The following is a 27,291-nucleotide window of genomic DNA, read 5'->3' as shown; positions in this document are numbered from 1 at the left end:
GTTAGTATGTTAAAAATTAGTTTACTAATCACTTTAGCACAAGTCAACAGTCCTGTTTTCTGAAGTCAGTCAAGATCAGTAACTGGGAAAGTTCCCAAACACATTTATAATTAAATATATATCTCTCAACGAATAGAGAATGCACAGTACTTTCGATACGGGTTTTGCTGAACGAAGTAACTTTTGTCCAAATCTTATGTATTTGTCTTAAAAATTATTAAATTATGCATAAATTATTAATTTAAAATTCAATAACTTAAAAGAATTAGAATACTGAACTCATAAGTTTTAAATCCTTGATTCGCATAGTAGTTGTTTATATTATGGCTTTATGACTTACTTGCTAGTCAATATTAGCCAACCAAATCTTACTAACAAGAAAAGAAAACTTTCATCACTCCCACGTGAGAATTTTCTCAAGTTAGCCATGCATGAGCATTTATTGGGTTTAAAATAATTAAGTCTATTAGCAAATTGACTACAAATTAAATTTTGGTTTACTATTGCAAATTGTGCTTAGATCTAAGTTACTTGAATACGGATGCGGATTCGATATGGGGTGAGAATCTGGAGGTCAAATTCGTTATCACATAAATTTTAGAATTCGGGATACGATTCGGCATACTCGTTTTGTTGAAAAATAACTTTTGTTTTTAGTCAACAATGCAATTTAAATCAATTTCTAATTAATTGAGCTAAATAATCAACGATTATTATGAAATTATGACTTGGTTAATTTTTAAAAAAAAATTATTGATTAAATATTCATGGCTTACTTTTACTATTCAACTTCAATAATGACGAGTACTGTGATACATCTTGCAAATTTGGATGATTCGATACAAATACGACAGCATTTTTGGAGAACCTGAGCAACATAGATTTAGATATTGCTTTTGTGTTTCACTAGGTCTTCCCATATTCTACCAATATAATTAGTTCACATATTTGACTAGGTACATTATATTGTTCAACAGATTCAAACTTAAATTAACATAGTATCCAGCATGTAAAGGAATCTATCTCATTGGAACCCTATAAGTGAATATATATACTAGTATATAACTAGTTGATTTTAAGGTCACATAACTCAAGATTTTAATAAAGAAGCAAATATATCTGCTTATTTCTTTCCAAAAAAAAAAAAAAATGATAGGGTGGGCAGATATTTACAAGGTTGTTGAAGCCATGGCACCACTCTATGTGGCATTAGGTCTAGGTTATGGTTCTGTAAAATGGTGGCACAAATTTAGTGCTGAACATTGTGATGCTATAAATAGACTGAACTATTTCTTTGTTCTTCCTTTCTTCACATTTGACTTCATCTCCCAAGTAAATCCCTATAAAATGAGCTATCTCTTCATTTGTGGTGATCTTATTGCTAAAGCCATCATAGGTTTTGTTCTTACTTTGTGGGCTAATTTCTATAGAAAAGGAAACTTTTCTTGGTCCATAACAAGTTTCTCCTTTTGTAGTTTAACTAATGCTCTTGTTATAGGGATTCCTGTATTGCATGCCATGAGTCCTCAAGTAGGAGTTGATCTAGTGATTCAATCATTGGCTATCCAATTTCTCATATGGTCTATAATCATACAATTTATGATGGAATTGAGAAATGCAAAAAATGAGATGACTTTTGATAATACTAATCAGGATTTAGAAGGAAATAATACAACATCTACAGCCACAAAAACACCAACTTTGGGGTCAGTCATGAAGGTTGTATGGACTAAGCTCTCCAAGAACCCTAATTTTTATGCTTGTTTTCTGGGCATAATGTGGTCTCTTGTAGCTAACAGGTATGTTAAAAATTATTTTTATTTTAGAAATATTTCTTTTTTTGTCACTTTTTATGTTCTTTTATCGTAGAACTTCTAAGTATATTTTGAGAGCTTTAATGGCCGAATGAAAGTGAATTCAGTGGGTTCAACTGAACGTACTATTTTATGCTCAACTCACTTATACATTTGTAAAAGTACAAATTATAATTATATATCACATTCGAAGGAATGCATATCAATAATGTCAAAGGCAGGAAGTGGCATTGGAATGTTTACTATTGGTGAGATTTTCATTCCTTGGATTTTGTCATAGTTTATTTATTAAAAAATATCATTTCAAACCAAACTTTTATAATATTTATTATAATTTTCAGTTAATTTAACTACATTGTATGAGAATTAGGACAATACTATGTAATAATCGAGGATCTATAACTTATAGCTTAAATTTAACCTCCAAGTTACCACCTGAAAATTATTGAAATAAATAATCGGTTAGATTCAATATTTACTTTTTCTAATTGGTATATGTAGATTTACACTGATCACATTCGATTATACATATGTTGCATATGAATTATACATATATTATATATTCACTGTTATTTTTAGTTTAAGCGGTTTGATGAATACCTATTTAGATTAATTCTTCAAAATTTATTCCTTTGAAACTAATCATCTCAATCTAAATAAGACATACTTTGAAGTTTTTTCTTTTCCTTCTTCCCTCCTTTTATTCACTCTTAAAGTTCGACAGTTTAAAGCAACATATATCATATATTTTATCGATTTTGTTTTAGTAAATAGAAAAAAACTCAAACTTGTAAGATCAATCCACGGAAAATATTTTTTGTTATACCAAATTTGATAGTCTGGACACCCTTAAATTTGATAGTTTGGATATTATAGCATTTTTTTATATTATAGCATTCACAAAATCTTAAAAATAATTTCTATCAAATAATGCAGGTGTATTTGTGGCAATGCAAGAGAAAATAATGGCCGGAGGAACACGTGTCGTAATGTTTGGACTATTATTGAGGTTTGTTGTAGGACCAGCTACAATGACCGTTGGATCCTTCGTCGTAGGTTTACATGGTAATGTTTTACGAGCCGCCATTCTCCAGGTAATTAATTTTTTTTTCAGTAATTAAAATCTTTCATTTGCTCAAATTTGGTTGGGAGGATTTTGAATGTTAACATTATGGTCCAAGGAAATTAAGTGTAAAATAAATTAAGAATTCTATGATAGAAGGCAGCATTACCTTCAGGAATTAATACATATTACGAATTTTCAAAGGAACTTTTTTTTTTTTTTTTTGGTTTATTTATATTTTTCCTTAATCTATAAGGCAAATGGCAAGCTTTAATTATATTTATGATTGAAGGCAGCATTACCCCCAAGAATTGCGTCCTTTGTTTTGGCAAAAGAATATGGAGTGCACCCTGAGATTGTTAGCGCTGTGTAAGTTATTTCACTACTCATTTCTTTTTCATTTGTCATCGACTAGTAAATATTACTAGTATTCTCATAAGAGGAAATTCGTGAATGAGGCTAATAGTACAAACCTTTTCACCAAAGTAAATGGTTTTGTAAAAAGTAACTTTGTTCATAACCGACTTAATTACTCTCACCTCAACTAATTTTATGGAATACCTGCTATCTCTTACCAACACAGATGCAGATTAGATATGAGTATCGAACTTGGACACATAGAAAGAATCACTTAGTGTTCATACTTTGGTCGGTAAAATTTTAACCTGAGATCATCATGGGGCTTACCTAGCCTTTTAATACTAGGTTTAACTGAACCTATAATTTTTTATGTGGTCATGAATTCATGTATAGAAATTTAGTTAATTTGTAGCAAATAGTATATATGAACCTATAATTTTAAAAAATTAAATGAGTCCATGATTAAACCTTTAAAGGCTGAATCCTAGGGTTTGAATTCTGAATCCGTCTCTGAACATTATGGTTCTCAGCCAATTTCATTAATCACTAGGTCACATTATGTGTTTTGTAAGAAGTATTTTCACCATACCAAATGAATATTTAACCTTCTTTCTGCAATTGTTTTCCATATAACTTGAGTACTCCGTGAAATGGTCTGATTATTGACCGTATGGATCTTATATATGTGAATTTTATTTCAGGGTAATCATCGGCATTCTGGTCTCACTTTCCATTATGATCGCTTATTATGCAATTTCAGAGCTTACACATTGAAAACTTTTGAGTTTCCAACCTTCGTGGACTCAATAATCTTGTTGCAGTTTTCTTCTTTTTTTCTTTTTTCTTTTTTCCTTTTTCTTTTTTGCAAGTTGTCGACCTTTAATCCCCCACCTCATCCCTTTATTTTATTTTTTTGTCAGAAAATTGACAATTAATAGAGCAATTAAAACTTGTCTGATCTATGATGATGATGAGTTCCTTGTTTTAATTAATATTAATTGTAGAAGCATGAATCTCTAAATCAAAATATTAACCGGCTCAACTAATTCCAAAATTTTGATCGACTTTGATATACTTTTAAGAAACTATTAAAAAGTATCTTTAAATGGAATTTGATCTAAAATAAGATTGTAACTCTTTGAAAAAGTATAATTGTGTGGGCCACTTGAATGGAAAAGAAAACCCTCTTTGATTACCTTTCTACTATTTCAACTATGTATAATTTAACACATGTAGTATAACTCTCGAGTTCAATGCAGCTGTACAGGACAACATAGCAGTATACAATAATTGAGGAATTTTTCAAATATCTAGTTTTTGAATTGAGGATGAAAAAACGCTGTAGCTAGCTGACAAGTAAAAATTATGACTAACAGTAATAAAAATTGAGCGGTCGACACGAGTTGTTGGAGTCGAATGATACTGAAATTCAGTAAACAAAAACCAATGCCCTAACTTTACAATTTCATTTGAAATAGGTGTCGGTGGAGTCCAGTATTCCAGGAAGAACTAAATTATAAGCAGCTCACTAATAGCTTAAATTAAAAATATTCTGTGGAAATATAATATATGATAATCTATTTATAATATGTATAATTATGTGTAATTAATGTATAATATATGTATATTAACTAAAAAATATATAATGCACGGCCAACTATTTGTATAACGATCTCATTTTTCAATTTGTTGTAAGCCGAGTCTGACACAAGCATGAAGTTATGCCCATTAAACTAGAACCGTTAACTTGGACTTTATAATTGGCTAAATACATAGATAGGTACCGGAATTTGGCACCGCTTTTTACATGGACACTTAAAGCCTGAGTATTTTCTATCAAGCATTCAAATATCCTCCCAAGTGCGCCAATTAAACCCAAACCTTATATCTGGTCTTAAAAATTAGGAGCGTACATGTAAACATTGCTGATGTATAATATATAGCCAATGAAAATCCTCCACATGTCTAATTATTCCACATAAGTTGTCTTTGCCTTAAAAAGTAAATGTCGATTTCTTTTTTACCCTAAATCAAACCTGATTCTTAATCCATTTCCCCTCATCTATACGTTTTTCCAATACCTAGCTTCCCACCATAAAACCCGACAAAAATTTTGGTCGATTATTATTCGATTTCAATTTTCTTCCATGCTTGCAAGTGTATTTTGTTGTTTAACCGATTTATAAGTAAGGTATTTGTTGAGATGCTGGATGCATGTATACAATTTAGGAGCCCGGGTTAATGAGCTATTACTTTTCAGGATTAATCAAGATTTTTAATACAGGTAAGCTTGTATATTCTTTATATTTATGATTGTTATAGTTGTCGTGGTGAATTTGAAATTTGCTCTGAAAATCTAGCGGCTTTTTCATGTCTGATTGAGACATCTTCTGAGCTGGGCTTTTTATTTTTTGTTGTGTTTTCCAGTGTAAAATCTCAATTATATCAAGTGAATATATTCAAGCCCGATTTTACCATGGTTGTACTTTTACCAATGATGTCAAGCCAAAATATATAGGTGAGAGAGACATGAAAATCTTCGGTAATGACAAAGATCACTTTTCCTTGGTTGAATTGCAGTTTTATTCTAAAGATCTTGGGTACAATATTGTTGTTGGTTGCTATATTTTGAACCCTAAAACCAAAGACTTTGTTTTGTTGGAAAATGGCACTCATCTTTATAATATTGTCTCTCCTTTTAAACCTTTATAGTACAACGACAACAAAATACCCAGTAAGATCTCAGTAGTGGGATCTGGGGAGAGTAGAGTATACGCAGACCTTACCCCTACCCCGAAAAGGGCAGAGAGGCTGTTTCCAGGAGACTCTCGACTCAACAGGAGAAGCAATAATATCATAAAAAAAACAAGAGAAAAGACATGTAACAACAAAAGATACCAGAAAGAAAATAACCACAACAAATAAGTGAAAGGACAATAACACAAAACTATGCAAAACAACAATGTGAATACAACAAAGACCGCTAACAAACCTAAACGAAGCTCTATCAGACTACCCGGTACAAAGAGGAAAGAACTCTCGACTACCGCCTAACCTACCACCCTAATGCTCGACCTCCGCATATTTCTATCAAGAGTCATGTTATCGGCAATCTGAAGCGTACCATGTCCTGCCTGATCACCTCGCCCCAATACTTCTTACGCCACCCTCTACCTCTTCTCGTACCTGCCAAAGTCAACCGCTCACACCTCCTAACTGGTGCATCTAGGCTTCTCCTCCTTACGTGTCCGAACCATCTAAGTCGCGCTTCCCGCATCTTGTCGTCCACAGGAGACACGCCCACCTCTCCCGAATATCTTCATTCTGAATCTTATCCAAACTAGTATGCCCACACATCCATCTCAACATCCTAATTTCTGCTACTTTCATCTTCTGGATATGTGAATTCTTGACTGGCCAACACTCAGCTCCATACAAATGGTCGGTCTAACCACCCCTTTACAGAACTTACCTTTGAGTTTCGGTGGCACATTCTTGTCACACAGGACTCCAGATGCTAACCTCCAGTTCATCTACCCCACTCCAATATGGTGCATAACATCCTCGTCGATCTCCCCATCTCTTTAGATAATTGACCCTAAGTACTTAAAACTTTCTCTCTTGAGGATGACCTATGAGTCAAGCCTGACTTCCACATCTGCTTCCCCCGTCACGTCACTGAACTTACATTCCACATATTCCGTTTTAGTCCTACTCAACTTGAAACCTTTAGACTCAAGAGCCTGCCTAGTTTCCCATTAACGTCGCCTTGTGTTTCATCAATCAGAACTATATCATCAGCAAACAACATACACCATGACACCTCTCCTTAGATATGGTGTGTCAGTGCGTCCATCGCCAGAGCAAATAAGAACGGGCTGAGCGCAGATCCTTGGTGTAATCCCATAACCACCGAAAAAGGCTCTGAGTTACCTCCCACAGTCCTAACCCGAGTCATAGCTTCATCATACATATCCTTTATCGCCCTAATGTAAGCCACCGGCATGCCTTTCACCTCTAGACACCTCCAAAGGACATCCCTAGGGACATTGTCATATGCCTTCTCTAGGTCAATAAAGACCATATGCAAATCCCTCTTCCTATCCATGTATAGTTCCACCAACCTCCTGATAAGGTGGATAGCTTCCGTAGTAGAACGGCCCGACATGAACCCGAACTAGTTTTCCGATATAGACTTAGTAACTTTCATTATATGACTTAGTAACTTTCCTTATTCTCCCTTCCACCATCATCTCCCAAACTTTCATTATATGACTTAGTAACTTGATACCCACGTAGTTGTTACAATTCTGGATATCCCATTTGTTCTTGTACACCGGAATCATTGTACTCCACTGCCACTCATTATGCATCCTCTTTGTCCTGAAGATAACATTAAACAACCCAGTCAGCCACTCCAAACCTACCCTACCCATATATCTCCAAAACTCTACTGGAATCTTGTCAGGTCCGGTCGCTTTGCCGACTCATCTTACCTATTGCACCATGACCTCCTAAACCTTAATGTCCTATAATTCCTAAAGTCTTAGTGACTCTCGAGTGCCCCAATTGCCCTAACACGATGTTTCCATCCCCTCTTCATTCAGAAGTTTATGAAAGTACGACTACCATCTTTGCCTAATCTGGGCCTCTTCCGTCAATACTCGACTGTCCTCGTCTTTGATGAACCTCACTTGATCCAGGTCGCGAGCCTTCTTCTCTCTTGCTTTGGCCAACCAAAACAACTTCTTGTCCCCACCTTTGCCCCCAAGTTCCTCGTAAAGCCGACCAAAAGCAGCAGTCTTAGCCTCCGCGACTGCTACTTTCGCCTCCTTATATCTTTCTCTATTCGCTCTCCTCTGATCCTCATCGGTGCTCTCTACTAACTTAATGTACGCCGCTTTCTTGGCTTCCACTTTACCTTGGATCACATCATTCCAGCAACAGTCGCCTCGGTGCCCGCCATAATAGCCTTTCGAAACTCCCAACACCTCTCTTGCTGCCTCCCTTATACAGTCCGCTGTCGCCGTCCACATAGAGCTAGCGTCCCTACCACTCTTCCAGGCACCTATATTCGTCAGCCGCCCCTCCAACTCCTGTGCATTATCCTTAGACAAAGCTCCCCACCTGGTCATCGACGGACCCCGTACAAACCTCTTCTTTCTCTTCATCAAAATACCGACGTCCATCACTAGGAGCCTATGTTAAGTTGCGAGGATCTCACTCGGGATCACCTTGTAATCCTCGCACAACCCCCTATCACACCTTCTGAGGAGGAGATAGTCAATTCAAGTCTTAGACACCATACTCCAGAAAGTAATAAAATGTTCCTCCCTCTTTGGAAACATAGAGTTCACGATCACCAACGCAAAAGCTCTAGCGAAATCCAATAGTGAGGTACCACCCCTGTTCCTATCACCAAAGCCAAAGCCACCGTGCTCCTCATCATAGCCACCAGTAGACGACCCAATATGACCATTAAAATCCTCTCCTATAAATAGCTTCTTCGTCGGCGGAATACCCCTCACCACCTCATTCAGTGCCTACTAGAAGCGCCTTTTTACATCCTCGTCCAAGCCCGTTTGTGGCGCGTAAGCGCTAATGACATTCAGAGTGCTCCTTCCAACTACTAGCTTAATCTCCATTAATCTGTCATTCACCCATCTAACCTCTACCACCGACTCTCTAAGCTCCCTATCCACCAAAATGCCCACTCCGTTCTTGCCCTTCACGACTCTAGAGAACCACAATTTATACCCATCTACATTCCTCACTTTCGATCCTACCCACCTAGTCTCCTGCACACACGCTATATTGACCCTCCTCTTTTGGAGAATCTTCGCCAGCTTTATAGACTTACCCGTCAACGTCCCTATTCCATGATCCAACTCTCAACCTACAAGCTACCTTGTTCTCTTTACCCCCCCCTTTGGGCTCTGTCCCATCCCCCGATCCTTGCCCTACCCCCTCCCCACCACCCGACCTCCCCGAGGACATGACCCTACTCTGCCATTACAAACCACAGTCTCTATACCTACGAAGGTCTAAAAATGAAACAGAAAAAAACCCACACAAAACAACAAAGGGGCAAATAGTAACTACAAGCCCACTAAACTTACTAGACTAGTACGAAATACTACGCTAACAAAGTAATTAATACATGGGATAGAGAAACAAGAGGCAGGAGGTACCAATTCCAGCGAATAGAACCTGGAACTCTAGACTTGGTATACTCATGATGCTGCGGAACCCGGCATATAGCTGCTACTCTACTGCTTGTGCGCGTGCACCTCCCAAAAGTGATACCTGCAAAATACACAAACACCCATGGAACCAAGAGAATAGGGTAGCAAAAAACCCAGAAATGAAAACCAATATCTCCTACAAATTACCCTTAAAGCCAAAATCTGTTTTATATCTTTTGAGATCACAGAAAAATGATGGATTGAAGGATACCAATTACTGATGAACTAAATATTCTAAGGTTCCGAATCGCCGGAGGCATTTGATTGGACAAGATTCAACATTACTGGAGTAAGGCGGAGCTTCCTTGCCGGTAAACATGCCGGATTGGTAAAAATACTGAAGTAAGAGTACAGAGAGAATCGGAGAAGTGACAGATGGTGAGGACGGTGAGAATCGGATTCCACCGCACGGTAAAAGAACCCAATTCTTGAGGTAATCCAACAGATCCACAAAGTGTATCGAAAATCCTACAGTACTGTTCTTCCTGATTTTCTCAGTCGAATTGGGTCTTGATCGTCTAGGATTTTCTCAATCTATCATATCTTGATTTGTTTCCAGTCAAATACTATATTTCCAGGAGACTTCAGATTGATTTTCTTAAAATTTAATTACAAATTAAAAATACAAATTTTAAGTTGAATCGGTAAAAAATTTTAAATTAGAAATTACTATGAGACTCAAATAATGTTTTATCTCTATCAAATCCACCTTCTATTTTAGCTAGAAAGCTTGAAGAATGGGTCCTGCCTTTTTAAATGTTTACAGTATTTGGACTTATTTATTAAACATGTTACGAATGACCCTATTATAGTGGAAGGGGTAGTCCCATGTGGTCCTACAAGTAGGACGGATGAAATTGGAATTGAAGACAACATTTCAATTATTAGATCTAGGGCAACACATATTGGGTCAAATAATATAAATATAAAAGTAGCTGCTGAAGATAGCCTAAATATGGTTAAAGGATAACCAATTATAAAGGACTTGATAGAAGGAGTAAAAACAGCAAAAAAAGAATAGAAAAAACTTACTGCAACACATGAAGTACCAATAGGAGAAGCTAGGCTAGATGAAGGATTTGAGAAAATTAGCATAATGTCCCGACCCAAAATCTCACCTTAAGGATCGTGATGACATCTAGTTCCTAGGACTAGGTAAGCATATCACATAGTAAGATCAACAGAACCAATCGCCAACATAAATATTAAAGAAAGTTGAAAAGTGTCATAACATAACCAAAAGTTGAATATAATAGTCACATAAATCTCAAAGCCAGGTAATACTGAGTCATAAGCTTTATAGAGAGTACACCAAATATCTCACAATATAACACTATTTGAAAATAAAATAAACAGTAGCAAAGAAATAATAGAAGGTGACTCCGAGGCCTGCGAGTGGAACAGTAGGTATACCTTGAAGTCTCTACAGCAACTCGGAATCAGCTTACTCATGACCATCATGCTCTTAGGTAACTGAATCTGCACAAAAATATGCAGAAACACAGTATGATTATAGCATAATCGGTACCCAGCAAATATCAAGACTAACCTCGATGGAGCAGTGACGGGGTTAAAGTCAAGACACTCACTAGGCCAGTAATTTGTGCAGAACATCAATATGAAACTAACAGCGGAAAGTATGACCAAATAAATAGAAACAAAGTGTAGGCATATGCTAATATGACAAACTAACCAAAACACATAAAACACAAAGTGAAATCATTTAAGGAAAAACAATGATATGTTCAAATCATCAAGCCGTTCAAACACAAGATTAACAACAAGAATCATCCTAATGTACCACGTAACATAATCACAAATAACCCTTATGACGTTGCGTGAGCTTCACATCTAAAACATTTTCCCTATCTAGTTTCACGTGCATAAGCCCCCTTATCTTGCCGCTTGTGCATCACAGTGAAGTATTTATCCATACTTGCAACATGCGCATAGTCCCCCCTATCTCGCTGCATGCGCATTGATAAATACATCATCCTTATATCACCGCATGTGCATCTCATTCACAACACAACAATCAACTACATCACACGTGCACATATGCTACCACATCACACAAACAACACTACCAAAGCCACAATAATAGCCCACGACTCAACAATAATATGTACAAGAGTCACAATAATAACACAAGAGTACGAGGAGTGGACACAATAAAAGTGCTTCATATAACAAATAACTTCAATTTAAGGTATATTAATAGCCTAAGTTCTAATCCGATCAATTACCACATGTACGCCCATGTACACACTCGTCACCTTATGTACACATCTTCACATAGAACAAATAATGCAAATAGACCAAACTCTAATGGCAAATTTTCCTCACACAAGGTTAAATAAGATACTTACCTCAATTAGACCAAATCAATACTCCTTTCAAATTCACCTCCACTCGGCTCAAATCCAATAGTTTTATATCAAAATCTCCTCCTAAAATCGCCTCCCACTGAGTCTAGGGCTCAAAATGTAATAAATGAGACTAAGTCCCAATATCCCAACCTTTTGTTTAGCTACGGATGTCACAAAGGTGATGTTGCCTACTGAACCCAGGGGATGTCGCAAATGCGACCCTGACTTGCATTTGCGAATTCAATCCCCTTTGCAAAAGCGACCAATAGCCCGCCTGGAGAATGGAGGCTGAATTATTTTCAAGTTGTTATTGGAGTCAGGAGCCTGCATGTAGAACAGAGGTTGTTATAATTTTAAGTCGAAGAAGTCAGGAGCCCGCCTGTAGAATGGAGGTTGTTAAATTTTAAGTTGGGGTTAGGAGCCCGCTTGGAGAATGGAGGTTGTTATAATTTTAAGTCGAAGAAGTCAGGAGCCCGCCTGTAGAACGAAGGTTGTTAAATTTTAAGTTGGAGTCAGGAGCCCGCCTGTAGAATAGAGGTTGCTAAATTTTAAGTCAAAGAAGTCAGGAGACCGCCTGTAGAACGGAGGCTGTTATATTTTAAGTTGGAGAAGTCAGGAGCCCGCTTGTAGAACGGAGGTTGTTTATTTTAAAAGTTGGAGAAGTCAGGAGCCCGCCTGGAGAATAGAGGTGTTATCTTTAAGAAGTTATTGAAGTCAGGAGCCCGCCTGTAGAACGGAGGTTGTTTATTTTAAAAGTTGGAGAAGTCAGGAGCCCGCCTGGAGAATAGAGGTGTTATCTTTAAGAAGTTATTGAAGTCAAGAGCCCGCCTGGAGAATGGAGGTGTTATATTTTAAGAAGTAATTGTTAAAGCAGCGGGAAACAACAAAAAATACCCAGCGGGAAGCAACAAAAATCCCCAGAAGAGGAAGGCAGTTCAAGATTCGAAGGAAAATAACGCGAAACTCACAAGAAGGAAATAAACAGTTCGAGATCAACGATCAAGGGAGAATACAAGTCAAGTCAGAAGTAAAAGTAACATTAGAGGAAACACAAGGCAACGAGGCAACACCAGTCACATGACCAAGTTTGAGAATAAAATTTTGTAATGCATAGATCATAGCTTAGTATAACTTCTTTATGTTTCAGCAATGGTGTAATAAGGAGGTCGAAAAGCAGTAGCAACAACATGCAGCAGCAGTAACAGTAACAGTAACATCGCAGTCCCATGGTAGTCTCAGCTACCCAAAACTTCCCGAACTATATTGACCTGATTTCTTTATAGCCAAAGATATGTAGGAAACCTTTGAAGCAGAGGTTCGGTCAAATCTTTCAAAAAAATACTTCCCACGGAGTATTCAAACAGGCAAAAATCGCTCGTATCCGCTCACTTTATCTTTTCACGAAAACTCTTCGTGTTTCCGGACAAAGAGGGGTAGCTGTGAGCACGTGATTTTTGCCTCATACGAATTACTCCAAAATAATTCCCAAATTAGGTCTTTTCTTTAATTATATGTTATTTTTAGGAAATGTTGTGCGATTTTCCTGTTTGTTTGCATAGATCTCTGTGCATGTTTAATTTTATTAATGTATTAAAAAATAAAAAATATATAGCATTTGCATTTAGGATTGAATTTTTATATTTTTGGAATTAATTAATAATTAGGTGTTTTACAAAAATGAAAATTTTAAAAAATAATAATAACATATTTTTGTAATTTTAGTTAAATTGTGTGATTTTCTTTTAATTTGGCATTTAATTATTTGTGATAATTATTAGTCAGAGTTAATTAGTATTTTTAAGTTAATTTGGTGTTTTATAATTTAATTTAAGATTTTTAAGTTTAATTTTTGAGAGGAAAAGAAGAAAAAAAAAAGTTAATAAAGAGAGGAAATAAAATTTGTGCCAAATCTAAATTAAATCCCAAAGCCCAAATCTATTAACCCAGCCCAAAAACATGCCCCATACCCGGTCCAAACTTCCAGCCTCTGAAACCATCGAAACGACATAGTATATGGACAAAACTACGTCGTTTCGATTTCAATAGATCTCAACCGTCCATTCATCCACATCCAACGACCAGAACTTTGCCCCATTTCCATTACCCGACCCTGAACCCGATCCAGCCTCTAACCTTAACAAACGACACCGTTCAAACCAATCAAACAATCTAATCCGTTGATCTCGTTTGATCGAACGGCTTGGATCCAATCCCCACGTACGTATATAAGGGGTCCAAATGAACCCCCCCAAACCAAGCCCCCCCTTCTCATTATCTCCCAAACCTCGTCTCTTTCAGAGACGAGGAACCCTAGTAGCCGCCACCCATCCCTTCGCCGTAAACCCGGCGGCAACGATGCCGGTGACCACCAAAAACACACCCCTGAACCGCCAGACCTTCCCCTCTATGAATCCACAACCCTTTCTCCGCGAATCATTACCAAACGTCTCGAATCTTCATCTGAAGAATCGGACCAAAACCTTAGTTCACCTAATCGCCCCCAAATCAACACTCAACGTCCACCTGACTTCCCTCGTCACTAATCCCTAACCAGATTGGCTCGAATCCGAGTAAAAACTCATCGAATGGCAGATCTAGGGCTCGACAGTTCGAGATTATTTTGAAGCTGTCAGGGTCGAACGGTTTCTGGTTAGTATTATAAGTCTATTTCTGATGAAATAGACATATAATACTAACTGGAAATCAAGTTCGAAAGAGCATATGGTTGAAATCCGAGAAAAGAACAGTGAGTTCTTCTTAACCTCTTTTTCATTTTTCTATGTGTTTGTTTGTCTGTGTGATTAGTCGTTTCTTTAGGGTTTTTAGTTTAAGTTAATCCATTATGTATATTCTATTTCTTTTTCTGATTTTGGTGAGATTAAATATTCCAATGCTGTTTGAATAGTTCAATCAACTCTTGGTTTACCTAAATTAGGTTCCTTGTAATTCGTCTATTGTCCGATATTTTCTCTCTTCTCCATCAGCTTATGTTCTGTCGATTAATAATATAGGTTATAAATAGTTCGTCGATTAGTTCGTTCTTGTTTGTAAACCAATAAGCTCGTCAAATGGTTGTTGCACATGCTTGATCTATGGACACTTAGCTTCAGGGCATTGTCAATAGGTTGACAATGAACCTGCATTCATGTTACCTGCATTCATGTGCATTTTGATTCAATTTGTCAATTTCAGTTTAAATGATTCTATTGAGTTCTGTGTGGTGATTTAAATTCAGTTCATTTGTTTCAATTGGAATTGAACCTTAGTCATTTAGCTGTAAATAAGTTTGGTTATAGCTGTTAGTCAGGTTTAATTTTCAAATCTTTGTTAGCTGGAACAAATTTCAGAATTAAAAGTTTTAATACAGTTGAATAATTGTATTAGGGGCAGTAATATTAAGGGGTTTTTAGGGGTAATTTGGGAATGAAATAGTTAGGATAATATTTTAGTGTTAGTGTTTTGTTAGTGGGATATTAGTGTCTTTAAATTAATACACTAATGGGGAACAAAAGGAAATAGGGGGCTGAAAATAAGGAAGAGTTTTCCTTAGTGGGATTTAAAGTGGAAAAATTCAGAATTTTAGTGGAAAAAGGGGGGGTAGGGTAGTAAGTATAAGAGGGAAGAGGGAGAGGTCTGTAAAGAAGGAGAGGAAAAATTGAATTCTGAAAGCTGAAAAGTTGAAAAAGAATAGCTATTTTTTATTGCCTAGTTTAGAATCTGAAATAGCTAGAACCTTCTTCCTTTTACTTCTGCTCTATACTTGGGGAAGTTTATAGTTGCTGATTTTGTTGTTGCACTGCTGTTGCCACTTCTGTTTGCTACTACTGCTGCTGCCGACTCTCTTTTTCTTCTTCTTGTGTTGTCAATACCAGGTGCATATTTCGAACTCCTTTGATGTAGTTCCTTGAAGTTCACAAAAAATGAAAATATTCACAGATTTGTGTTCATTAGTAGTCTGTCCGTTGTTATAATTGGATGAATTGTTAGTCAGTTATACCTAGTCAATATTGGCTATGTGTTTTGTATTATGTGAACAGTGGAGACATACGGATTGTAATTAAGAGCTAACTAAACTACTATGTTCATGTTGACATGCTTTTAATTTACAAATTTGAACTGCTAGGCTCATGTTGACATGCTATTAGTTTACAACTTTGAGCTGCTAGGTTGTCAGTATGCCTTACCTAAACATGATTTGAGCTAGAGTTTGTGGTTATAACTGTTGCACCAGTATTTTAGGAGTGAGTTTACTTAAAGGATGATTTTGTAATTGTTGGCATTAGAACGTATTCAACCATTGTTTAGCGTATCTGTTTGTTGGTGATCTTAAGGTAGAACTCAATTGTTATAAGGTTTTGTTGACCTTCTTGACTAGTTGGAAGTTTGATTCCTATCATGGCTCCACCTTGGTGACTGATTGAAATATGTTTGTGATTTATTGCTTACTGCTAATTGACAAAGGGTACAATCTATTGCTTCTATTTCTATACCATGTTTTTTCCAGAAGTCCGTGCAACAAAATCCATTAAAAGGAAATATAACAACCCATTTCTTCATGCTTGAATACTAGTTGATTATTGTTATCAAAAAGCTTGTGTCTAAAGCAATGAAAACAGAGGCGAACGAACTTGAGATTTTGAATGATGTCATATAATATTTGTTTGATTGTGCTGATATTGGTTCTGAATTATTCTGTTAATGAGCCGTTTCAATAATTGTTTAAGCCATAAGGCCATTATGAAATAAGGAATGTATAGCCTTGCAACTCATTTGTTCCAGCTACCGACCCAATGCCATTTCAGCTGAACGCTTAGCTTCAATTTAACACAAACCCAATAGTTATTAAGTTAGTTTGAACATTAGCCTAAAAATAATTAGAATTCCTTTAAGCTCACCTTAATTAATTAGACTCTTTCAAATGGTTTGAGATGTGCCATATTAGCCAGGCCAACAATTATAGCCCTCACTTAATTAACTTTAATCCTTTAGAAATCAAGGTGTACCATTTAGTGAATTTTCCATGGCTGCGCAAAGTTAAGATGTATAGTGGCTTTTAAGGGCGATATTTTAATAAAGTTATTTCCGTAAATTTGGGTGCGCATTTATGTGACCCAAATCCAAATCTCAACAAAGTCGAAATGTGTCGCTAACCACGGGTACATTGATTGTGACGTGGTTCGAGGTGCATTTCCATGACGTTGCAAATTCCTTTAAAAAAAATAATGAATGAGACGAGCCTCGACAAACAAGAATACACAAACTGTGGGGCCCTCAACGGACAGTTATTTCAAATGCTTAGATTTTGAGACAGCCCGTATAGCGAATTTTACGGTTTTTCTCAAAATAACAACGCATTAGTATCTTTAGGCGCGTATTTAATAATGTTATCTTCCTAAACTCGGGTGCACATTTATGTGACCCAAATCCAAATTTCAACGAAGTTGGAACGTGTTGAAAATTGCGGGTACATTTATGTGGCGTAATTCGAGATGCATTCTCACGACGTTGCAATTCTTTCAATAAATAATAACAAAAGCGGTAAATAGTTAAAATTTGCACATAGGTTCATAAATTGTATAAAATCAGATAATCAAGCCGAATATGACAGTTGAGCGACCGTGCTAGAACCACGGAATTCGGGAATGCCTAACACCTTCTCCCGGGTTAACAGAATTCCTTATTCGGATTTCTGGTGCGCAGACTGTTAAACGGAGTCACTCTTTTCCTCAATTCGGGATTCAACCGGTGACTTGGGACACCATAAATCTCCCAAGTGGCGACTCTGAATCTTTAAATAAAATCCCGTTTCGATTGTCCTTTAATTAGAAAAACTCCCTTTACGTCCCTTAGCGGGGGTGTAGGTGAAAAAAGAAGGTGTGACAGTTCTTATTGTATCTCCTAAGTTGCTTAGCAAGAAGCATTGATTAGGAACCCTCTTGTAAAATCCGTGAACTCCCTGAGTTTATGTTGTGACTAGGTTTAGTCATAAGTTAAAGTCTTTATAACTAGAGAGTGACAAAGTGATTTGTGGTAAGAGTATCACAAGTTAGTTGAGTTGAATTCTTTGTAATGGAGTCATTACAAAGTGGCTTGTAATAGGTGTTTACAAGTTAGTTAAGTTGAAAGCCTACAGGTGTAGGTCGTGGTTTTTGTCCCCTTGAGTTGGGATTTTTCCACGTAAAAATCCCGTGTCTTATTTACTTACTATTTTATTAGCATTCTCAGTACAATATCATTGAGGACCAGGTACTCTATTGTTTGGTAGACTCATACAAACTAACACTTAAGCTATCTTCTGATTTGTGGCTCATGATATTAGTTATTACTTTAGCCTTTCATGGGCGCTATGGAATATCTACGATACCTTCATCTAACAATTCAATCCTTTGTCTATGACCTAGACTCAATTCTTTCTTTTAACTTATACCAGAGTCTTCTAAGTCTATATGATTGTTAACACATATGCTGCATGTATAAAACTCCGAACTCTTAAGTGCGTTCATAATGTAACTAACTTTGGATCATTAATCGAATGATTCTTTCCATTCCTTCTCATCTTTCTTTAAATGTAAGCAATTATTTTTCCTGGTATTCCTGCCCCCTTGTTGAGTGCATACATAGCTTACCTTAGTTCTCACATATATCAAATTCCATACAACTCATGTGATCTTGAATATCACTTCTGATTATACTTCCCGTTCATTAGCCACGGTAGGTGCCACTTTCTTATGGAGTGCATACAATATTGTTGTGAGACTGTTGTTACAAGACCATTTCCTCTTTAGGTCACTATGCTTAGGATGAAGCCTTTTTCCTTATTCCCTCAGCTAGTCTTTCATTTTAGTACTTAGGAAGGACCCTCTGACTCTTGTAAAGCTGCGAGCTTATTACATCGTATACTCGACGGACCTTTTGATGTCCTTCCTTGCCTATAATTATCCGTAAGTACTTACCTCCATGCCCTTGTACTTGTAGGGTTGCTCCTGAACTGATATTTTGACTATCTTACCAGTGACACTCTCTTTTATTCCTGTAACATTCATACGGTACCTTTAACTACCCCAACTCCTATCCGAATATTTCTCTTTTTAGGGTTTTGTGTTGAATTTTTGGAAGGATTTTGCTGGGGTGTACATATGATTTTTTTGATCTATTATGAGTGTAGTGTCTGAAAAAAATCAGTCCTTAAAAAGGATCTTTGGCCGATCTTGGAGCTTTTAATTGAGGCCTCTCCTTTTGGCAAGTAGTTGAGATCTGCTGACCATGGGATGAAACATTCTCTTGCACCATGGGGGGATTCCTCTAGCGAGTCTGAAGATCAAACTGATGTTTGTAATAGTTCCATGATGGCAGTTGAAAGTGAGGAAAATGAATATGACTCAACTTTTGCTTTGATGGACCAATCAGATGATGATGAAGACGATGACGACAAAGAGGTAAATTTTAGGGATGTTCAGAAATCCTACTCTCCTAAGAAACTTATATCTTTAGCTAATGTATTGATTGATGCCTATCATAATCTTGTGGAGGATAAGGATGACCTGATCTTCGAACTAGGGGAAGCAGATAAAATAAGAGATGATCTATTGGTAGAAATTGCATACCTAAGGGAACCAATGGAAGGACTAGGAACTAAGTATAAACCTGGAAATACTGGAAAAGGAAAAGAGATAGCAGTGAGGAACACATTAGGCATGAAAATGAGTTGAAAGTTGTGAGAACTAGGATGTGTATTGAAACTGAGAAAAACAAGCACCTCCAAACTGAACTGGAAAGAGTAAAAAATGATCTTGAAAAGTCCCTAAAGTGGACCTGGCCCTCAGAAGCTATCACTGTCATGTACACTAATAATGGTGGAAACAGGCAGTGAATATGGCTCCAAAGGGAGAAAACTCCTTACAACCCTCACAACAATTACGTCACTGCTCCTGATAACTGGCTTTGTACCCACTATGGGAACAATGGGCACTTCAAAGAAGATTTCCAAGCCAGGATTCAATCTGTTCAGAAAAATAAAGTGTTTGCTGAAAAAGTGACTACAAAAGAGGGACCAGGTTCCACTCATAAAAAACGCATATTACCTGCATAGATTAAGAGAGCTCTTATTCATCCCCTTGCCTACTACAAGGGACCCAAACTTACTTGGGTTCCTAAAACTAACTCTTGATCTTCTTGTGCAGGGAACAATGAAATGAAGCGGTCAACAATGGTTCATGGATAGTGGGTGTTCAAAGCACATGACTGGGAATACCATGGACTTTCTTTCACTAAAAGCCTTGCAAGGAGGGAGCGTATCCTTTGACAATGGGAAAAGGGGTACATTCTTGGAGTTGGAAACGTCGGGAAGTCACTCACTCATTCTATTGAAAATGTGTACTATGTCAATGGCCTTAAGTACAGTCTCTTAAGTGTATCTCAAATCTGTGATAAAAAAACAAGGTGAAATTCTTATCCAAGATATGTATAGTTACTGATCTGGTAACTAGTGAAGGTACTTGTGGCCAAGAGATACAAGAACATCTATGTTGCTGATTTCGAGTCCTTACAAAGTAGTGATCTGAGTTGTCTAAAAGTTGTTGATGATGATGCTGAACTGTGGCATAGAAGATTGGGGCACACAAGCTTTTCTCTTCTGAAAAAACTAATTCAGAAGGACCTGGTCCATGGTCTGCCCATGTCAAATGTCAAGGTGCAAAAAGTTTGTGATGCCTGTGCTAGAGGAAAACATGTGAAGTCCTCTTTTAAGTCTAAAAGGGATGTAAGCACCTCAAAACCACTTGAGCTTCTGCATATGGACCTATGTGGTCCTATGAGAGTGCAGAGCAGGGGAGGAAAAAGATACATTTTCGTGATAGTGGATGACTACTCCATATTCCCATGGACTCTGTTTCTCAGAACTAAAGATAAAACCTTTGAGGTGTTTGTGGCATTTGTGAAGAAAATCCAGGTAAAGATAGAATCTAGAGTCGCATGCATTAGATCAGATCATGGAATAGAATTTGACAATTCCAAATTTGATGATTTTTGCAATGAAAATGGCATCTATAACTTCTCAGCTCCTAGAACTCCCCAACAAAATAGAGTAGTGGAAAGGAAGAACAAAACTCTTGGAGAGATGGCAAGAACAATGCTAATCGACAGTGGAATTGTAAAGAACTTCTGGGCTGAAGCGGTTAACACTACCTGTTACTTGGTGAATAGGTGCATGATCAGATCACTTCTAAACAAAATCCCATATGAGTTGCTGAATGGAAGGAAACCCAAGCTGACTCACCTAAGAATATTTGGGTGCAAATGCTATGTTCTCAATAATGGAAATGATCAGCTTGGTAAATTTGATGCCAAGAGTGATGAAGGAATATTTTCGGGCTACTCTTCAAAGCAAAACATACAAGATATACAATAAGCGGACTCAATGTGTTGAGGAAAGTGTTCATGTTATTTTTGATGAGTTTTATCCATCCTGTGAGAAGAGTGCTGAAGAAGATTAAGATGGAGAACTCTTACTAGTCCTTGGTGAAGTCATTGACATGAAAAATGGAAAGGCAGATATGATGAGCCAAGTAAAAGTGCTGAGTGAAGACAATGTTGCATCATCTTCAATGGAACCAGGTACTTCAATTACAATCACTGAAACTAAAGAAAGAGTGGTTGACACAATTTAGGGTACTGCACTAGCACCTGAGAGAAGAACACATGAAAACCAGTCAAATGTACCCACATTCTCTACAAACGAACCTCAAACGTCTAATTGGAGACACAAAATCTCTCATCCCCTTTACAACATAATCACCCCTCTAGATTTCGGAGTACAAACCAGGTCAAAAGCCAGAAATTCACTTGCCTTCTTAGCCTTTCTCTCCCAAATAGAACCCAAGAATATCAAGGAAGCCTTGAAAGATGCAGATTGGATTATAGCCATGCAAGATAAGTTACATCAGTTTGAAAGGAACAATGTCTGGCACCTGGTACCTAGACCCTCAGATCGAACCATTATAGGAACCAGGTGGGTATTCAGGAGCAAGCTTGATGAACATGGAAATACCATAAGGAACAAGGCCAGGCTAGTGGTTCAAGGATACAATCAGGAGGAAGGGATTAATTATGATGAAACATTTGCTTCGGTCGCTCGCATGGAAGCTATTAGAATTCTAATAGCTTTTGCATCTCATATGGAATTCACCTTGTTCCAAATGGATGTCAAAAGTGCTTTTCTGAATGCAATTCTTAAGGAAGAAGTCTATGTAAAGCAACCTCCAGGATTAGAATGTATGAACACCCTGATTATGTGTTTAAACTGGACAAAACATTGTATGGGTTGAAGCAGGCTCCTAGAGCTTGGTATGAAAGGCTATCAAAGTTCCTCTTGGAAAATGGTTTTAAAAGAGGGAAAATTGACAACACCCTATTCCTAAAGAAACATGGAAGGAACCTGCTCATTATTCAGGTCTATGTTGATGATATCATTTTTGGGGCAACAACTGAGTCTCTGTCTGAAGAATTTGCAAAACTCATGGGAAGTGAGTATGAAATGAGCATGATGGGGGGGGGGGAACTGAACTTCTTCTTGAGTATTCAAGTAAAACAATCCTAAAAGGGTACATTCATTTGTCAGCAAAAATACATCAGGGAGCTTTTGAAGAGGTTTGACATGGAAGCATCAAAGGTGATAGATACTCCCATTGCGATGGCCACTCAACTAGACATGGATGAAACTAGATCTCCTGTGAATCAAACTATGTATAGAGGCATCATTGGGTCTCTTCTCTATCTTACTGCCACCAGACCGGATATTGTATTCAGTGTGGGGCTATGTGCAAGGTTTCCATCAAATCCCAGGGAATTTTATTTGAAGGCTGCCAAAAGAATTCTGAGATAGCTTAAAGGAACACAAGACCTGGTTCTTTATTATCCGTCAGGCGATAGTTTTAATCTCATTGGATATGCAGATGCAGACTATGTAGGTTATCTTGTGGACAGGAAAAACACTTCTGGAATGGCTCACTTTCTAGGATCTTGTCTCATCTCCTGGGGAACAAGGATGCAAAATTCAGTGGCCCTTTCAATAGTTGAAGCAGAATATGTAGCTGCAACATCCTGCTGTGCTCAACTTCTATAAATTAAGAAACAACTGGAAGATTTTGGGGTACTTACTGAGAGTGTGCCTCTTTTATGTGACAACACCAGTACACTCAACATGGCCAAGAATCCAGTTCAACACAAAAGGATCAAGCATATTGATGTGAGGCTTCACTTTCTGAGATACAATGTGGAGAAAGGGTTGATCTGTATGAAATTCTATAGCACAGAAGACCAAATTGTAGATATCTTCACCAAAGCATTAAGTAGGGAATATTTTGAAAGAAACAAAGTGAAGTTGGGGATGCTAAAGCCCAATTGAGGACCTGATACCTCATCATTTGGCTATGAAAATCACTTTCAGGTAAAACAAGCTAAAAGTATTTGTGAGCACGTGATTTTTTCCCTATATGTATTACTCCAACAAATTCAAAACAAAATAATTTCTTTTAGTGTTTGCAATTTTGTTGGATTTCGTGGCATTTTCTGTTAATTATTTGCATTTGTCTGTGCACGTTTATTTTATTTAATTCATGAAAAATACAAAAAATATGTTGCATCTGCATTTACGATTTAATTTTATATATTTAGATTAATTAGTAAATTAGTTTGTTTTATAAAAAAAATGAAAATCACTAAAATAATTTATTTTGCATTTTTACTTTTTAATTTTGAATTGTATAATTTTACTTTAAATTTAGGATTTAATTAATTATTGTAAATACCATGATAAGAGATTAATCTAATTGGTTAGGTTAATCTAGTTTAAAAATTATTATTAATTAATTTAGGTTTTATTTTAATTTTGGAAAAGAAAAGAATTTTGAAATTGAAAAAGGAAAAGAAAGAAGTGAAAGGAAATCCAAATATGGGCTAAAAACCATTTAATTGTCCCTAGCCCAAATGAAAATCACCCAATACCCGGCCCAAACCACCCTAACCTGGTCCGGTTTCCCCCCAAACCAAATGACGTCGTTTCCTTGGCAACAGATCAGGACCGTTGAGGTTTCTTGATCGGACGGTCCTGAAGCTGGGATCATTTGATACTTAAATGTCCAAACCTTTCAGACCCCCTCTCTTCGTCTCACCATATCCGAAACCCTCTGATAGCCTCGCCCTAAACCACCGCCTGCCGCCCGCCGAAAATCACCCACGACGGCGTCCGACGTCCAAACCCTACCAAATTTACACCCCTAACTCCTCTCTACCTCCCCATTCCAAAACCCTAAACCGTTTTTCTCAAATCCCAGCCCTATTTCTCGAATCTTTGATAAAAAATCAAACCAAAACTTGACTTTTCCCAAACGGCCCCAGATTAACACCACATAGCCACTACGACCCCCTCACGCTGTACCCTCACTCCATTTCCCTTGAATCTCGCAGGAGCTGATCGAATCTTAGATATGGGTTCGAGCCTTGAAAGTTCAAAAGCTCTTTTCTATCGGACTTGGTGCATGCATGGTCAGAAGGGTTGTTCTTCGAGTTACAAAGTCTGGACGCAAACAATCAGTGTTAATTTTGTTAGGCCAGTGTTTCCATTAGGTTTAGAGCCGTGATTTGGTAAGTTCCTCCTCCCCTCTTGTATTTTCTTTCACCGTTTCATCTTTCTCCTCATCCTTTCTCTTTTGGTTTGGGCGAAGTTTGTTTGGGTTCTCTGAAGATCAAATTGGTTCCATCCCCTGTTCTCTTTTTCTCTTCTTTTCTTTTCGTTGTGAAATCCTGATTTTCTGATGTCTTTAGCCCCGCCTTGTTTTGTTCGTCTAAGTCTTTCATCATAAGTTTGATCACCTAGTTAATGAAATTAGACCCATAATTTAGTTAAATTGCTGGTATGAAATTAGATTGGTTAGTTCATTCATTTTGCTTTTGGTTTCGGCTGCTTTTAAACAAATGGTTCCAGGCTTCTTTGTTTAGGGAAAGCTTGGGTCAGTTTTTCAAAATTGGAATCATCATTTGATTTCAAATGGACTCTGAGGAATCAGAACCCCAAGAAGGAATTGAACCTGGGTTTTTTAACCCGTATCAAATCAGGCTTTTGGGTCAGCTTGACCTGTGAGTTGTTGAGTGTGGTTAAGGGGCATTTGGGGGGGGGGTAGTTTAGGTAATTAGTTGAGGAATCTCTCAAATAACTGCCTAGGAAGCTTCCTAGAAGCTGGGGACTGAGACTTATATGAAATGCTGATTCTAAAACTGAGGACATGAGGGCAAAAATGAAAATTCAAAAAGGGTTCAAGTGCAAAACTGAACCCATTCTTTGCTGCCCTGGTGCCTTGCCTATAAAGGCATCATTTCTTGCCTTTCAAGGCAGACCCAAGAGAACTTTAGAGAGAAAAATATACAAAAATTGAAGAAAACAACTGAAATTTCTGAGAAAATAACACTGAATTACCTGCATTTCATTGTCGAAACTGCTCAAAAATTCTGCTTGGTTTTGATTTTCTGATCTTTATTGTTTAGTTTAAAACTACTGAAAATACCAAAGTCTTACACCTGGGTTGAAATGGATTGAGTTTTGGATCTTCAGAAGTTTGGGTTTGAGTTTTGCTGTTACTGTTATATTGATGATCGCTGCTATTACTATTTCCTCCTAATCTCAAGCTAAATTTCTGATTCTTTGCTGTAACCAGGTACCCATTCGACCTCAAATGACATGTTGAAATGGAAATGAGAATATTGATGATACCATGTTTTATGGCAGTCTATTTTTGATTTTTTGGTTCTATATTCATGTAGTCTTGTTAATTAACTTGTGGTTATTTACCTCTTCCAGATTTTGGTTTAGGCATTTGAACAAATTCCTTGCATGTTATCGTATTGTGATAGATGATTCGAATGGCTGTAATACTCTATTGAAGTCACTATTTAGTTTTAATGTTGATTAGTAATAGTTCTGACTTTAAGATGCATAAGATTGGCTGTTCTTTGAGCATGAAGTGTGCTATGTTGCAGTACGGGAAAATCTCTTATTTGATTTAGGTGAAATCAGCCTGTGTTTTCTTTCTTTTCAGGGTTTAGAGTTAGGCAGTTCCAAGTCCATTATTAATAAATGAAGTCTTTTGAAACTCTAAATTGTTTTCTTCTTGCTGGAAATTCGAATTGGTGACTTGCAGTGATGAAACGACCTGCATATGAGCTGTTGATAATCAGGAACTGTAACTTCATTTCAGCATGTATGTTAGCATCAAGAATGTGTTTTGCATTGGCTTAAGGTCGTTGGTGTTTGTTCAAACTCTAAATCTCCATAACAATGTAGTTTACTTCAAGTATTAGTTTCAAATCTTGAAATTGGGCTGCCATCGTTGGCCCAGTTGTGATCGATTTCACCTTCTGCAATTAGATTATCAATCTGGGCTCAGGATTGAGCCCAGTTGTCTCTCGTGCTGGGCAGCCAGTCGTTGGGCTTACGGCCATGACTAGGCCTTTCAACAATCAAACATCGGTTTTGTCTATTGCTAGCTCATTAGTTATTAAAGTTTAACTCAAACATTGGCTTAAAATAAGTAGAAATTCCCTTATGTCTTTTAATCAATTACTTACGCTCATTAATTAGTTGAGGTGTGTCATATTAGCCAAACATACATTTTATGGCCCTCGAAAGAGTAGTTCAAACATCCTTTGAAATTAGAATCGAGGCGTACCATTTAGCGAATCTTCCATGGCCCTCGCAAAGCTAAAGCGCGTAGTTACTTTAGGCGCGCTATTTTAATAATTTACCTTCCTAAACTCGGGTGTGCATTTCATGTGACCCAAATCAAATCTTAAAACGTTGAATAAAATATGTTTCGGATTGCGGGTGCATTTTATGTGGCACGGTCCAAAGACATGTTTTAGATGACGTTGAAATCTTATTTAAAATAATTAAAAGCGGTTTAAAGTTAAAATGCACATAGGTTTAAAAGTATTTTAAAATAATATAATTAAGCCGAATATAACAGTTAAGCAACCGTGCTAGAACCACGGAACCCGGGAATTCCTAACACCTTTTCCCGAGTTAACAGAATTCCTTACTCGGATTTTTGGCTCGCGGACTGTTAAACAGAGTCAAGCTTTTCCTTAATTCTGGATTCAACCGGTGACTTGGGACACCATAAATCTCCCAAGTGGCGACTCTGAATCTTCTAAATAAATCCCGTTTCATTGTCCTTTAATTGGAAAAACTCCCTTATATACATTCTTTATGGGGTGTAGGTAAAAGGAGGTGTGACAGCTCTGGTGACTCTGTTGGGGATCGAACCCAAAATCTCTTGTTCAGGGTTCAAGAATTTGAGATTAAAATAAATGTTATGATTGGCTTTATCCATTATCTGATTTTGTTACATGATATAGGCCTAATGTGCTAATTGATTGCTTTTACCGCTTTG

The 27,291-nt window shown here is 37.2% G+C and overlaps 1 protein-coding gene and 1 long non-coding RNA gene across 2 annotated transcripts; both read left to right on the top strand.

Moving 5' to 3' along the window:
* The first annotated feature begins 1,149 nt into the window (after window positions 1–1,149).
* Window positions 1,150–4,011, top strand: LOC104230553 (auxin efflux carrier component 5-like). The gene is made up of 5 exons (XM_009783383.2): window positions 1,150–1,799; window positions 1,977–2,062; window positions 2,751–2,908; window positions 3,170–3,246; window positions 3,939–4,011. Exons 1-5 carry the CDS (start codon window positions 1,150–1,152, stop codon window positions 4,009–4,011), a joined length of 1,044 nt encoding a protein of 347 aa, XP_009781685.1.
* A 1,273-nt stretch (window positions 4,012–5,284) lies between these two features.
* Window positions 5,285–25,878, top strand: LOC104230552 (uncharacterized). The gene is made up of 3 exons (XR_711884.2): window positions 5,285–5,521; window positions 5,665–5,755; window positions 25,558–25,878. It is a non-coding gene; the product is annotated as an uncharacterized lncRNA (long non-coding RNA).
* The last annotated feature ends 1,413 nt before the right edge of the window (window positions 25,879–27,291 follow it).

Source organism: Nicotiana sylvestris, chromosome 5 (assembly GCF_000393655.2).
Source record: "Nicotiana sylvestris chromosome 5, ASM39365v2, whole genome shotgun sequence".
NCBI classification, from domain to species: domain Eukaryota; kingdom Viridiplantae; phylum Streptophyta; class Magnoliopsida; order Solanales; family Solanaceae; genus Nicotiana; species Nicotiana sylvestris.
This window is presented reverse-complemented; position numbering and strand designations above follow the sequence as displayed.

What these genes read in the sequence shown, in the direction of transcription:
- LOC104230553 (XM_009783383.2), top strand. Translation starts at nt 1,150, where the DNA reads ATGATAGGGTGGGCAGATATTTACAAGGTTGTTGAAGCCATGGCACCA. An exon ending in CATTGGAATGTTTACTATTG is followed by an intron (nt 2,063 to 2,750) that starts GTGAGATTTTCA and finishes CAAATAATGCAG; the next exon opens with GTGTATTTGTGGCAATGCAA. An exon ending in TACGAGCCGCCATTCTCCAG is followed by an intron (nt 2,909 to 3,169) that starts GTAATTAATTTT and finishes TTATGATTGAAG; the next exon opens with GCAGCATTACCCCCAAGAAT.